Below are 15,877 nucleotides of genomic sequence, written 5' to 3'. Positions count from 1 at the left end.
GCCTTTTGCAACAATATGGGACTTCATAAGATGCAACCTAGGCGTGTATTTGGGACTTTGCCCCAATTGGATAACCCTGAACATGATCATGTCATGGAGCTGACATCTCCTATGCAAGGCATGGAACAGGGACATCAGGAAGGAGTAGGAATTACCCCTTCTAAACAGGCTGACCAACCAGATATGGAATCATTCCAACTTGCCACAGCCAGGATCCTAGACCCTAGGCATGAGAATCCAGGGAATAACACACCCTTGAAGGACCCTGCCACCAGGGAAAAGGACACCCCTTTGGTAGATGAGGCAACCAGGAATAAGACAGTGAAGGATTTTATTGAAGACTTCTTTGCCAAATTCCCTGAGGAAACTCAACCACCAAAAACTGAGGCAAACAGGAAACGGATTACTAATGACTGTTGTAGACACACTTGATACCAGGGAATTTATTCCCATTTTCTTGAATTTAAACGAAACCAAACGGACAACATTTTCAATCACGTGACTTTGGCGCTTATATCATACGCTAAGCGCCAAGCCACGTCCCCACCCGCACTTACCTCAGCACACGTAGCCACCTCCACTTGATGACATCATTATGACACATCAGTGACATGTATGCATGAGTAAGGCCGACTGCGGAACAGGGTTCTTATTTGATTAGGAATTGCATATAATGTATTTGTAAATAGTTCACCTGTAGAATATATAAGGAGGCCAACCAACCATGGTAACACCCAGGTTGATTACCTCTTGTTGCATCCTACTCAGTGTACAAGGGCCCTACAGCCCAGTAAATACTTAGTTTAGCTACTTAGATAGTCTACACCGCCTTAAGCGGATTTTGTTGCTGTACTTAGATAGCTTGTCACCGCCTTACGCGGTCTTGTTGTTGTAGGATAGCTGCTTGTTGCCGTAGTTAGGTTTGTTGTTGCCTTAAGCAACCTTCTCATTGTACATTGCGGCCACAAGCGCCATCCCCCTTGACGCCCTAACGGACGTCTAGGACACTAGGTAATCAACCTTAAGTTGGTTGCAAACCGTGCCTACCAAGCACACCCACCTAGCCACAACAAACAAGAAGACCCCCTGTACTAGCACAAGGGAAAACAGGTGATTGAGCTTGCCTTTTGCTGTCAATAATCAAACCAGCGTTGGCTCCACCTAGTACCAAATTGCTATAAGGCAGACAGGTTCTAATTGTCCGCATACCCACGGTTGCCGCACCTGTTACCAGCGACCTCAGACAGCAGATACACCTGCTTGCAGAAACAAGACCCTACATTACGCCCGCCCACGGCTGTAATTAGCGGCACTTACTGTCCAACGCTAGGTTGTTTGACGCAGAGGTTTAGCGTTTGCGTAACAAAGCGCTCATAAGTCCTGATATAGGCACTACCTGGCTACACAGCCCTCACTCCCCCTCACTTGCCCACCATTACCTCGCGCACTCCCACTTGCTCCTCTTCCCGTGCTTCCTCTCACGCTGGCCGCTCCTACCCGCCAACACATACCATGGCAACCCGTTCCCGGCCAGCCTCTCGAACCCGCTCCCCAATTGATCAAGGGGAGCTGGGATCCCAACTTTTGGCAGCCCCCTATGTTGAAATAGGGGAAGTCTCCCTCAAGCAAATTACAAGCCTCCTCCTTGGCCTCCTTGGCCAAGTTGAGCACCTTGAACGGAAAGTGGAAGAAGTCCAAGAAGCAGGGGTCGAGGCCCGCACCAACCTTGAGAACATCTCTCAAGCCGTTGATACTGTCAAGGATGGGCTTAGAAGCCTCCAACTCCATGGGCCCCGGACCCTGGAAGACACAAAACCCCTGGCTGTGGAAGCAACGCCACGTCCCTTATCAAAAATTGACCCTATTGGATCGACTAGTTGGGTCTCATTCTGGCCTGAACCATCTAAAGGGCTCCCCACCTTTGCCCAACCCACTCCTGTCCAAGCAGTGCCCCTGCAAGTCCCATCTCCCCCTCCATCTCTGCGTCTCCAATCCCCGATTGGGACAACTGCCCCTCCACCTCCGGCTCCAGTCACCGCCTATCCTGCACCAGTCAAGGTTGACCACCCCAACGCCTACACAGGCAAAATAGGGAGCAAAGCAAAGCAGTGGTTGACTTGGATGTTAGCCTGGACCCGCCTCAACTTGCAAATGTTCCCCACCAACCAAGAGGTTCTATCCTTCCTCTTGATGAACATGAAGGACACCGCTGGGGCCTGGGCCCACCCTCACCTTGACCAGCTTGGCTCACACCGGGCCATCATTCAAACAGTCAAAGGTTTCAAATTGGAGTTCTTGGCTGCATTTGGTGACCCTGATGCTACAAGGGCCACGGAGCGGAAAATTACCACCCTCAACCAGTCCGGCACATGCGCGGACTACATTACAAAGTTCAGGACCTTGGCAATGGAACTGGACTGGAACAACGCGGCCCTTTGAGGCCAGTTTGCCCGTGGCCTCCATTGGGAGGTCAGCCGCCAAATTGCTACCCGCAAACACTGCCCCTGTACCCTCCTAGAGCTGCAAAATGCAGCACTTGTCATCAATAACGCCCTCCGCAAGGAGCGTGCTAGCCATCTGCCAAAGGATAATAAGTCTAGCAGACCATCTAACCCCGCAAGGGGGACAAGTACCGGCCAGACAAGCACCGGTTCTAAGGGACTTTCCGACAACCCAAACTTTGTGTTGGAAGAAGAACAAAACCGCCGCTGCGCCGCCGGCGCTTGCATCAAGTGCGGTAAAATGGGCCACAAGTTTGCGGAATGCCGCATGGGCTGGAAGGCTACCCCTATTGAGGACAAGGGGAAAGCCAAGGAAACCGCCAAAATTGGCAAAGACTCCAAGTACCAATTGGGAAAAGAGTAAGGGTACCTGCTGCCGCGCGCAAGGACCCCAAGGACTCTGGGCTCATTGAAATTTGTAATATATCTGATAGTAACAATAGAATCTCCCCCCTGTTTACAATTTTGATTAAACCAGAGAAGCAAGCGGAATACTTAGAAGTCCTGATAGATTCAGGCGCCACATTGTCATTCCTTCACCCCTGTACCGCCAAGGCATTACGCCTTCCACTCATAGACCTCCCTTCTCCCCGCACCGTGACTATGCTTGATGGGTTGAGCCCCCAGGCTGGCAAAATTTGGAAGAAGGCTAACCTAACCTTCTCCTTCAATGGCAAATGTATGACCAAGACCTTCTTGATCTGCAACACAGGGTCCCACGCTGCCATCTTGGGATTGAAATGGTTGGATGCCCATAATCCAGAGATTGATTGGAATCAACGCACCCTCTCCTTTCCCCACGCACCACCGGAACATGTAGCCATTGCTGAGGAGGAGGAAGCCAATCAGAACCCCCTTGAAGGAGTCCCTCCCAAGTACCACCAATACGCCAAGGTATTTGGGGAGGAGGAATTCAACAAGCTTCCCCTGCACCGGCATTATGACATTGGGATTGAACTGACAGAAGAAGGTCCCTTGAACTCTCCGCTATATAGCATGACTGACACCGAATCCACCACGCTCAAAGATTGGCTCAGGGATGAACTCAAGGCAGGCAAGATCCGCCCCAGTAAATCTTCTATCAGCTCCCCTGTAATGTTTGTACCCAAAAAGGACGGGTCCTGCCGTCTAGTTGTTGATTATTGCCGCCTTAACAACCGCACCAAAAAGAACGTCTACCCGCTTCCTTGCCCAGACAACCTCATGGCCCAGCTCCGTGGCGCCAAGGTCTTCACCAAGCTGGACTTACGTTGGGGTTACAACAATGTACGAGTAAAAGAAGGTGATGAATGGAAAACTGCATTCTGAACAAAGTACGGCCTCTACAAATCCCTGGTTATGACCTTTAGTTTAACAAACGCACCTGCCGCTTTCCAGCATTTTATGAACAAGCTATTCAAGGATTTACTGGATGTATGCATCATTATCTACCTTGATGATATCCTGATATACTCCAAGGATGACGCATTGCATACACAACACGTTCATGAGGTTCTGAGGCAACTAATGGAAAATCAACTGTTCTGCAAGGCATCCAAGTGCACGTTCCACGTCACCTCTGTGGAATACCTAGGGATCATTGTCTCAGATAAGGGTTTTAGCCTGGATAAGCTCAAAATCCAGGCGGTACAAGATTGGCCGGTACCTACTAAGGTTAAAGAAGTCCAATTGTTTCTGGGATTTGCCAACTTCCTTTGTTGTTTTGTTGCCAACTTTAGCCACATGGCTAGGCCGTTACATAACCTAGTAAAGAAGGACACACCATGGAAGTGGGACACCAGGGAACAAGAAGCCTTCCAAGGGTTAAAAAATGCCATCACCAACGCCCTGGTCCTTTGTCACGCCGACCCCTCCAAACCTTATTTCTTGGAAACAGACACCTCTGGTGCAGCCTTGGGATCCATACTCAGCCAACGCCAAGAAGACGGCTGCCTGCACCCGTTAGGTTTCTTATTGGAGTCATTCAAGGGGGCCAAGCAAAACTATGACACGCACGACAAGGAGCTTCTAGCCATCATCCGCTCCTTCAAGTACTGGCGCATCTTCCTGGAAGGAACACCACAACCAATCACTGTGTTCACGGACCATCATAACCTGGAATATTGGAAAGAATCCCGGACATTCAATTGTTGCCATGCACAATGGCACCTGCTACTAGCCGGGTACAATTTCCAGATAATCTACTGCCCAGGGAAACAGTCAGGAAAACCTGATGCCCTCTCACGACGTGCTGATCATGCTGACATTCCACCTGCGGATCAAACCATGCTCCCAGACCCCGTATTTGCCAACATTGCCCTAGTAACTCCCAAAAAAGAGCTACAATGCCAGATCAAGGCTTCTCTAGACCAGGATGAATCCTTGGAAGAAATCTTACAGTTCCTACAAAATGAGTCCAAGGCACCACCCTCCATTAAACGCGCATTCAAGGATTATGAAATGGAGGCTGGCCTATTGTTTTACCAAGGACGGATTGTAGTACCGGACGTAGGAACCTTGAGGACGGATTTGCTCAGAATCTTCCACAATAGCCCATTGGCGGGCCATCCAGGCAGACAGAGGACTCTAGAGTTAGTCTCCAGGACTTACTACTGGCCTGGCATCCGTGCCAACACATACTGGCACGTCGACTCATGTGAAATCTGCCAACGGATTTGGAAACCCAAGTACGCGTCAATCCCACCTCAGCCTCTAGAACTCCCATCACGCCCGTGGCAACATGTGTCATACAACATGATAGTAGACCTGCCCAAGGACGGGAATTGTGACTCTATCCTGGTCATTGTGGATAGTTTTACCAAATACGTGATCCTAGTAGAATGTTCCAAGAAGCTCAAAGCCCCGGAGTTAGCAGATCTATTCCTACGTCATGTATGGAAACGCTACGGCATGCCTGAGAAGACAATATCAGACTGTGGACGGGTTTTTAATAACAAATTCCTGAAGGCCCTGTACCAACGCCTGGGAATAGACCCCCACTTCTCTTTGGCCTACCATCCTCAAAGCGACAGGCAAATAGAACGTGTGAATCCCACGGTTGAACACTTTTTACAGGCATACTCAGGGGTAAACCAGAAAGACTGGGTCAAGTGGTTACCAATGGCAGAATTTGCCTACAACAACGCAGTACACAGTTCAACAGGCAAATCCCCCTTTAAGGCACTATACGGCTGGGAACCTTCCTTGACTCCAAGTAATGTCCCAACAGACGTCCCCGAGGCAGACAATCTAGCAACTCAGATGGAAGAACAATGGCGGGAAATAGAGGCAGCACTCTGGCAATCAAAGACACGCATGGTGGCCGGAGAAGTAGGAGAACCAATTGAGTTCAAAATTGGGGAGGAAGCCTGGCTAGACGCCAAAAACGTGAAGCTGAAGACCCTTAGTCCAAAGCTAACCAAACAACGCCTAGGCCCCTTCAAAGTAACCAAGAAAATCTCCAACAGAGCATACCGCCTGGAACTCCCGCCCACAATGAGAATCCACAACGTTTTCTACATGGGTCTTCTGTCAAAAGTCAAAAGGGACAAAAAGCGCAACTTTGAGAACCGGCCACCACCTGTCACCATGGATGGAGAAGAAGAATACAAAGTTGAAGGGATCACAGACATGGAAGAAAGGAACGGGAAGTGGTTTTTTAGGGTAAAATGGAAAGGCTACAGATCAGAAGAGAATACCTGGGAACCAAGGGAGAACCTCAAAAACGCCAAAAAAATCCTAGAAAAATTTGAAAAGGAAATGAAAAGGAAGGCCCTTGGCGTTGCCAAGGCCCTTAGAGGGGGGGCAGTGTTGTAGACACACTCAATACCAGGGAATTTATTCCCATTTTCTTGAATTTAAACAAAACCAAACGGACAACATTTTCAATCACGTGACTTTGGCGCTTATATCATACGCTAAGCGCCAAGCCACGTCCCCACCCGCACTTACCTCAGCACACGCAGCCACCTCCACTTGATGACATCATTATGACATGTCAGTGACACGTATGCATGAGTAAGGCCAACTGCAGAACAGGGTTCTTATTTGATTAGGAATTGCATATAATGTATTTGTAAATAGTTCACCTGTAGAATATATAAGGAGGCCAACCGACCATGGTAACACCCAGGTCAATTACCTCTTGTTGCATCCTACTCAGTGTACAAGGGCCCTACAGCCCAGTAAATACTTAGTTTAGCTACTTAGATAGTCTACACCGCCTTAAGCGGATTTTGTTGCTGTACTTAGATAGCTTGTCACTGCCTTACGCGGTCTTGTTGTTGTAGGATAGCTGCTTGTTGCCGTAGTTAGGTTCGTCGTTGCCTTAAGCAACCTTCTCATTGTACATTGCGGCCACAAGCGCCATCCCCCTTGACGCCCTAACGGACATCTAGGACAATGACCACCTTACAAGTACCCAAAAGGTCTATGGATTCTTAATGGAACTAGTAATGGGAGTCAAAAGGTTGGAGAAACATATTGACAACCATCTAAAGATGGAACAGGAAATGCTGGATCAAGGTATTTCTCAGGAAGTGATTGATCAATTGGATAAAATTCTTCCCTTGTCTTCCCTCTGGGAGGCTGAGAACAACAGTGAATCCAATTCCAATAAATCAGGGTCTACTGAAATCCAATGTGAGGTGTGTGGGAGAACCAACCACTCTACTGAAGAACATAGGAAATCATGTGACCCCAGGGCAAAGCGCAATAAAGGGTCTGACAAGCAGAAAGATAAGGGTCCTGGCAACCCAGGGTATAAAGGAAGGCATCCCATGCCTGGGAAGTCATCTCAAACCACCACTGGCACCACTACTTTCTTATCCATCCCCATTACTAAGACATCATGCCTGCCATTAGAACAGAGACCAGGATCTCCAAGGCCACTGGAGATGCCACCTCTTACCACCTTGACAGATCCAGTGAGCACAGGACCAAGTTCCCTTGGTCCCAGGACAACCTGGATCAATGGGCACCCCCAGATCCATCCATGGGCTGGGACATGGGGAATGATCAAACCCCTATCACCAACATCTATGAATGGCATAAGGTCATCACAAGATGTGACTCCTTCCAACAATCCAAGGCTTATGCCAAACTACTTGATCCCTCAGCAACCCTTGATTACATACCAATGGGTCAACAATGGAAGTGCTACTGGATTGGAAGAACCCTATGCTGTCCAATCAGGGGATACCTCCGCTGGGTTGGCAGTGAGCCACCAAAACAACCCAAACTAATGCAAAGTACCAAGTTCTTTGTGTGTAGAGGTAATGTGGGTGCCTCTGTGGAAGATGTAGTGAGGGCCCCAGTGCTAAAGCACACAAGGAAGTTGGCAGAATGGCATCTAGACATTGAGGAAATTGATCCTGAATGGTGGATACCAATCTCAACAGTAAGGGAATGGCTGGCTGCGGAAATTGAAAACTGGAAGAACAAACTGCCATCAGGCTTAGGTGGCTATGTGGACAACCTCACTCCTGAGGATGTCTATTACATGATCCTAGAACGCAAAATGAGCATAGAGGATCTACATGACTGGCTCAAACAATGGGCCATGCAAGCAGCTCAGAATGACCTGAGCAGAAGTATATCCAACTTAGCAATCCATGAACCAAGTGATGAAGGAGGACATGAGTCTGACCTTGAAAGTAACAAGGCCATGAACAAATGGAATCCCTTGGATTATGCTGATGGAATGTGGTGAAATATGTAACATTCCATCCAATAACCTTACATGCTTCTCTTCTTCCTTCTCTTCCAATGTTTGCTCCTCCTCAGTAACCATCTGTCTTATCTGATCTTCCAAAAATCATTTTATCTCTAAGTGCCAAATGGATGAAAGGAAAAGATGCTTTTATTGAGACAGGAACAAAGAACAAACAAAACCACAAGTACAGAACAGGAGAAGAAGAACTAGCTAATACAGCTTATCACCAATATACACAAAAGTGCAATTGGTGTCAATCCAATTCTTGCCATCAACTGTGGCATAACTACAATCAGCAAATACAGAAGGTTTAGAATTGGAACATAGAACAGTAGAACGCCCCCATTGACAATGGTGCTCTGATCTGTAACTAGTGCAGAAGTTGAAATCTTCCTGCACCCACATCTTCAAAGGAATCTTGGACCAATCCATATCATCCAGCACTGCATACTGAACCATAGGATGGTCACTAAACTCATCAGAGTTCAAGTTCTGTCTGAACCTAATGTGGTGACCCCAAGAACAAGCAAGGGCTGATTTCCCTGTCTCTGAGGGACCCCACAAAACAAGAATCTTACCACAATCAGATTCAGGGTCACGCTCCAATATATTGGAGGTAACCCACTCCTGAACACCAGGTGGCAAATTGACTGTAGCCCTGGCAACAACATGTCAATACTCCCTTCTGCCATAAGAAGAAAGGATACTTACTTCTTAAGGGCCTTGGGTTCACATACACCCTGAGGAAGGGCGCCCTTATCCCTGTAGAAGTAACCAGTAAAGGCCTTGAGGTTGTTATACCCCATGGCCATATTGCAAGGTTGACGCTCCTTTAAGCAACCAAAGAAACCTTTGGCATCCTCTGCCTCCATTGCATAGGCAAAATCTTCATTGCACTGTAAAAGGAAGACCATTAGCAAGTAAATTCACTTCATATCTTGCAACTTACATTGGTCTTGGCCTTTAGCCCTGCAGGGCATTGACCCAATAGGAACTCTTCTGTAAGGGTTCCATATTGTGCCTCCCAGGCATCTGCCTCCTTCTTGAGGTACTCATAGGCTGATAAAGGGGCAAACCTCCCCTTATCATCTTTAAGTAAAAGAAGACGCTCATGGGGGCGTACTCCTTTATACTTCCACAGGTTCAGGCCCTCTGATGAGATAAGGGTCCTGGCCCAAACTATGACATGGCAATGCCAATCAGGTTGCCATTCACCTTCCCTTAGGTCATGGGACTCAGTGACTCCCATGGCATACTCCAAAAGGGAATTACCCCCACTTTTCAGAGTAAGAAGATGATCTACAAGACTTGGATAAACTTCAGTAAAAGAAAAAACATCCTTGATATGACTACTTACTCTTTTATAACCTCATGACAAGAGGTTTCCCTTGTCTCCTCACTCTTGACATAACAAGCATAAGTGAGAAGATAACACTTCCCCTTACAACGGAATTGCCTTCCGTCTTGGGGAAGAACCCCAATGTCCTCCTCCCCTTCAGGGGCTGCAGGAACAGTAGATTCCCTTGACTCCAATGGAGCCATGAATGGGACAATGGAGTTTCCTCCATCTTCTGAGCCTTCCCTGTCGCTGGGCACTGCTAACCAACGCCTGGACAAGGGGGGAAGCATGCAGGATATCTGTGACTATACAGTTGTCTTTAACAAAAAGGATCTTTGCCACCAAACAAGACCACTTACTCCTTCTTCTTGAGAGTCCAGATCCAACCTTCTTTTGAGAGCCCTGGGAGTAAGCTGTGACAGAGGCAGCTCTTGACTCTGCCACACAATAGATGCAACTGGGGAGATATAGGGGGTAGCATCCAACAGCCTGAAGGCTGTGAATTCAAGACTGTGGAGGGAGTGGCGCTGGCAATTGGGCATTGAGACATGGTGATGACTTATCCCACCTCCCACTGCCCTCTTCTTTATACCACAGGGGCCAAGAGACTGAGTCAGAGGAAAATGACTCACTCTACCAATTTCTTCTGATCAATAAAATGGCACCATACTGTAACCAAGCAAACCATAAAATATGTTGCTAACCAGGAACTTCCAGAAGATTTGAGAAGCCACCTTACAAGGACAGTAGTGTGGGAACTTTCCCACAGGAAGAAAACAACATTCCAACAAGGATCACATGACCAAGAACAAGTCAGGTGATCTCAGAACAACTCAGTGCACAATCTTACCTAGGAGAACTTGACACCTAATAAGAGATCTATCCAGACATCATTTATAATGGCACAAGTTCATGTCCCCTAAACTGTGTGCAAAAAGGGGGGCAATGTCACAACCCACTCCATTCTTTCCATGAGTCCTGACCTTGTCAAGCCTCCAGCACACTCATGTTGCACACCAACATGACCGCAAGCACGCATATACTTGCACATATGCACTCAGAACCTCCGAGTTCCTACATATAAGAGACTTATGGTCAACATGGCTGGACTTAGTGATATTCTCTAAGTCCAGGTCACATGACCTCCCCCCCTCCAGTCCTTTATCAAATACTATACTAAACTACTATGGATTTGAGGTGGGGGGGGATGACATAATCTCTTCTATAATAATATAATATTCAGACCTTGCCCGCGGGCTCCATTAACATTGGCCTGCAGCTAGGGGGGCGGGGGAGTGCAATGTCCCCCAGCAACTTATATTATTAATATATCACTGTGCATAATATATACTATATTTATCTTTGACAGTGGATATATATGGTAATAACCCCTCCAGATATGGGTTATGACATATATCCATACCAGTGTCTATATAAACAGCAGGAAAATTGCTTGGAGATCCCAAGTCAATTTTACCTTGTCTCTTACCCATTAGAGAAGGTATCCAGCCAGCTAAGTAGCCAGCCCCCAGTATCAGTAGTCACACTAACCCCCCTTATTCACTCATCACACCTCCCAGGCCTAAGGCCCCTTCATTGATAACAGTAGTAGTAGACTGCCATAAGCAGTAGTAGTATAGCCTTAGATAGTAGATTAGAAAGACAGTGTCTGTAGTAGTTACAGCCTTAAGCGCCTGCCACTAGCAAGTACCCACCTTACAGTGGTGTACAACAAAAATGGAAGGGGTATGGGTCAGAAGAAAACACATGGGAGCCCCAGGAGAACCTAAAAAACATGGGAAATTTTTAAAGAAATACAAGGAAGAAATGAAGAAAAAGGCCCTCAGCGCTGCCAAGGCCCTTAGAGGGGGGGCAGTGTTGTAGACACACATATACCAAGGGAATTTATTCCTAATTTCTTGGATTTAAACAAAGGCAATCAGACAATATTTCAATCACGTGACCTTGGCACTTATATCATACGCTAATGTGTACACCACTGTAAGGTGGGTACACGCTAGTGGAAGCGGGCGCTTAAGGCCGTACTACTACAGGCAACTTATGTAATCTACTATCTTAGGCTATACTACTACCGCTTTAAGGCGGACTACTACTATCTACTGGGGGCGATGGGGCCTTAGGCCTGGGAGGTGTGGTAGGTAAATGCAAGGGGTGAGTGTGTGAACTACCTAGGGGGCCGGCTACTTAGCTGGCTGGATACCTTCTCTAATGAGTAAGAGACAAGGTAAAATTGACTTGGTGTCTCCAAGCAATTTCCCTGCTGTTTATATAGACAAAGCACACTATTTACATGGTCTGTGCGCGTGAGAGAAAGAAGTATAGAAGACAAATGAGAAGCCTGCTGCGGGCTGCGCAGAAGCGTGGATTTCTCCTAAGCACCCTTGGCACGGCATCTTGGCGCGGCATCTTGGCATAATAAGCGCCAAGATCACATGATCAAAAAACAAAAGATATTGAGTCCGTAAAAAATACTAAAAATAATAGAAAAATTGTGCAATTCCAATGGTATAAGTAAGGAGGTTATGACAGCTAAGCACCAAGCCACGTCCCCATCTGCGCTTATCTCATCATATGTAGCCACCTCCACCTATGATGTCATCATGACACATCAGTGACATGTATGCATGAGTAAGGCCAACTGTGGAGCAGGGTTCTTATTGGATTAGATATTGCATATAGTGCATTTGTGATTAGTAGACTTGTAGAATATATAAGGAGGCCAACTGACCATGGTAACACCCAGGTTGATTACCTCTTGTTGCATCCACTTAGAGTACAAGGGCCTTACAGCCCAGTAAACACTTAGTTAGCTACTTAGATAGTCCTATACTGCCTTAAGCAGCTTTGTTGTTGTACTTAGATAGCTCATCACTGCCATAAGCAGTCTTGTTGTTGTAGGATAGCTGCTTGTTGCTGTAGTTAGGTTTGTTGTTGCCTTAAGCAACTTTCTTGTCTTGTACTCTGCAGCCACAAGCGCCATCCCCTTGACGTCCTAACAGACATCTAGGACAGCAGTCACATCCCATCCTAGTCATATCTGTGCCTTCCCACCCACCAATCAAAGTCTTAGGTTAGGAAGCACAGTCCTAAGCAAGTCATACTCATACTCTGACTAGGTGAATGACTCTGTCCTGGACACAGTCACATGACCAGTACAAGTGGTTGCATGCTGGCCCAAGCCCAAATTTGGGGGGTAGCAGGTGTAATCATGGGTTGTCAGCAGAGGAATAATAGGGCTTTATGGCTTAGTTGCTGTAAATTGGGGGAAAAGGGGTTGAGACTCTGGTGCTGAGCAGAGTCTGTGTTGGAAGATTTCCTAATTTCCAAGCTAAGTAAAGAAGTAGCTTCTTTAGGGTTCTCTGGGTCTAGCTATCTTGAATACAATCAACTACAGATATATCCTTTCTCAGTGTAAAGTGTCTTAGTAAGTATTTCTCTAAGAGCAAGAGTACTGGCTCAGGTTCCCTTTGGCAGAGATAGTTATGTAAGTTTCACTCCTAGTTGCAGGAACTAACTGGTTACTTAGTATATATCCTTCTTTAAGGATGATTGCCTTCTGTTCACTTAACCTAAGAACTCTGTATCAGGTCTACAACCTTTCCACACTATGGGTACTTGGGAGATCCACTTATACAAGTTTAAGTTATTTGAAATCTCAAGGCACAATATATCACACTGTTGTAGACACAATCAATACCACAGAATTTATTCCAATTTTCTCAAACTTAAACAAAGTTAAACAGACAACATTTTCAATCACATGACCTTGGCGCTTATCTCATACGCTAAATGCCAAGCCACGTCCCCATCTGCGCTTAATCAGCATACATAGCCACCTCCACCTATGACATCATCATGACATGTCAGTGACACGTATGCATGAGTAAGACCAACTGCAGAGCGGGGTTCTTATTGGTTATAGTTTTGCATATTATGTATTTGTAAATAGCTCACCCCTGTAATATATAAGGAGGCCAACCAACCATGGTAACACCCAGGTCAATTACCTCTTGTTGCATCCCCTTCACTGTACAAGGCCTTAGGCCAGTAAAATACTTAGATACACACCTTAAGCGTTGTCCTTGCTGTACTTAGGTAGCTCATCAACACCTTATAGCATCTTGTCACTGTAGTTAGTTGGCTTGTTGTTGTAGGTAGTACACTCACTGCCTTAAGCAGTTCCTACTTAGTTCCATACGGCCACAAGCGCCCACTGCCTTGATGCCCCTTAAGGACGTCTAGGACACACACAGTTGAGGGGGGCAAGCCCAAACCCAAGAGTGACAGTCAACAGTAACAGTAAGGTGGAGTAAAGTGGTAAGAGTGAAGGGTGCCCTCCAAGGGTATGCAAGAGTCCCCTTTTATACCCTAGAGTGGCAAGGTTACTGAGTCTGTCATAAACAGACAAAAATAGAACTAGCTGGAATTGAACCAGCTTGACCACTAAGCCATTGTTATGTATCACACATTTTTGCATTCACAGCTCACCATCCACAATAATCTGTATATATCTGACTTTCTGATTTAATGGCCATTTGACTCCTATTTTCCATTATTCCTGTCATTACTCTATGTAACGCTCATATCAACTGTATGTGTTACATATCGTTCAATAGAGCTCCTTCCGCTCGTTCTAACGCTGCCTGTCACGTGCTCATACGATAAGATCTCATGGAGATATTAGCTTCACAAGATTCTATCTATGTGGCTCAAGTACCTTACTAATCATTATGTTTGTATCTTTACATCTAGCTCATCACATGACTAGCTCTAACTTGGGAAATGAACCTTATTCCTAGCTTAGTTGAGTCATACCTCTCATGAGATTACTAAGGTTCTCCTTATCTAGTAATTTCTAGTGGCACTGCAAATCCTGCTTATGAGTCATTCTGCTTGCCACCAGAATGACTCACACTAATGACTCACTCTAAGTGCTCATTGGCTGCCAAGCATTTCTTGATAGACTGAGTCATGTATTTAGATGTTTCTATTTTTTAACTAATTGCAGTTCAACCCAAGAGCAGTCACATTCCATCCTAGTCATATCTGTGCCTTCCCACCCACCAATCAAAGTCTTAGGAAGCACAGTCCTAAGCAAGTCATATTCATGCTCTGACTAGGTGAATGACTCAGTAACCTTGCCACTCTAGGGTATAAAAGGGGACTCTTGCATACCCTTGGAGGGCACCACCTTACTTTACTCCACCTCACTGTTACTGTTGACTGTCACTCTTGGGTTTGGGCTTGCCCCCCTCAATTGTGTGATATATTGTGCCTCAAGATTTCAAATAACTTAAACTTGTATAAGTGGATCTCCCAAGTACCCATAGTGTGGAAAGGTTGTAGACCTGATACAGAGTTCTTAGGTTAAGTGAACAGAAGGCAATCATCCTTAAAGAAGGATATATACTAAGTAACCAGTTAGTTCCTGCAACTAGGAGTGAAACTTACATAACTATCTCTGCCAAAGGGAACCTGAGCCAGTACTCTTGCTCTTAGAGAAATACTTACTAAGACACTTTACACTGAGAAAGGATATATCTGTAGTTGATTGTATTCAAGATAGCTAGACCCAGAGAACCCTAAAGAAGCTACTTCTTTACTTAGCTTGGAAATTAGGAAATCTTCCAACACAGACTCTGCTCAGCACCAGAGTCTCAACCCCTTTTCCCCCAATTTACAGCAACTAAGCCATAGAGCCCTATTATTCCTCTGCTGACAACCCATGATTACACCTGCTACCCCCCAAATTTGGGCTTGGGCCAGCATGCAACCACTTGTACTGGTCATGTGACTGTGTCCAGGACACACTCCTTTACATTTACCAGTACCATTGAGTACCAGTGAACCTTCCAGGGTTTCTGTCCCAGGTATAGAGCCAAAGGTGATCAACCTTGCTCTTTCATTATTCTTGTACTCACCTTGTCTTTCAGATGTCTTGGTTCCCATGGTGGAAGCCAACTTGGGTCTGCAACATTTGGGAGCTGCTGGCACCTGCCCAGGGTTGTATGTCTGTCTGCTGTGCATGATGCAAGACATATTGCTATAGGGTGATCTAAATGAGTTATCAGTTAGTCTAATACTGGTACAACCAGCAGCCAACCCAATGTACAGTTATAGACTAGTGTAGAAATTTTTGTGGTCACTCACTAGAGTGTAAGTGCTTTTTGGTATGTCAAAAATGTTAGCTTTGTGAATACAATGTAATATAGAGATTAATCAGACAACTTAATCAAGCTGAATGACAATCCATAAGTCACTTGTATTTGTAGTTTGAAGCAAAGTAGATACAAATTCTTTTGGGTACAAGTCTCTTAACAAGAA

At 46.1% G+C, this 15,877-nt stretch overlaps 3 protein-coding genes across 3 annotated transcripts; 2 read left to right on the top strand and 1 right to left on the bottom strand.

Annotated features, from left to right (window-relative positions):
- Positions 1 to 30: 30 nt before the first annotated feature.
- Positions 31 to 6,296, top strand: RhiXN_08302 (Retrotransposable element Tf2 protein; the record flags this gene model as incomplete). Its single annotated transcript, XM_043328118.1, has 6 exons — positions 31 to 294; positions 1,390 to 2,308; positions 2,362 to 2,469; positions 2,519 to 2,861; positions 2,945 to 3,767; positions 3,816 to 6,296. 6 exons carry the CDS (start codon positions 31 to 33, stop codon positions 6,294 to 6,296), a joined length of 4,938 nt encoding a protein of 1,645 aa, XP_043183503.1.
- Positions 6,297 to 7,329: 1,033 nt separating this feature from the next.
- RhiXN_08301 (Vegetative incompatibility protein HET-E-1) lies at positions 7,330 to 8,190 on the top strand (the record flags this gene model as incomplete). The annotated part of the gene is made up of 1 exon (XM_043328117.1): positions 7,330 to 8,190. One exon carries the CDS (start codon positions 7,330 to 7,332, stop codon positions 8,188 to 8,190), a length of 861 nt encoding a protein of 286 aa, XP_043183502.1.
- A 213-nt stretch (positions 8,191 to 8,403) lies between these two features.
- On the bottom strand, positions 8,404 to 10,074 carry RhiXN_08300 (uncharacterized protein; the record flags this gene model as incomplete). The annotated part of the gene is made up of 5 exons (XM_043328116.1): positions 8,404 to 8,851; positions 8,905 to 9,089; positions 9,143 to 9,500; positions 9,551 to 9,831; positions 9,892 to 10,074. The coding sequence occupies 5 exons, from the start codon at positions 10,072 to 10,074 to the stop codon at positions 8,404 to 8,406; spliced, it is 1,455 nt and encodes a 484-aa protein (XP_043183501.1).
- Between the last annotated feature and the right edge of the window lie 5,803 nt (positions 10,075 to 15,877).

Source organism: Rhizoctonia solani, chromosome 10, assembly GCF_016906535.1.
Source record: "Rhizoctonia solani chromosome 10, complete sequence".
NCBI lineage: Eukaryota > Fungi > Basidiomycota > Agaricomycetes > Cantharellales > Ceratobasidiaceae > Rhizoctonia > Rhizoctonia solani.
The sequence above is the reverse complement of the archived record's forward strand: the minus strand, read 5'-3'. Positions and strand labels throughout refer to the sequence as shown.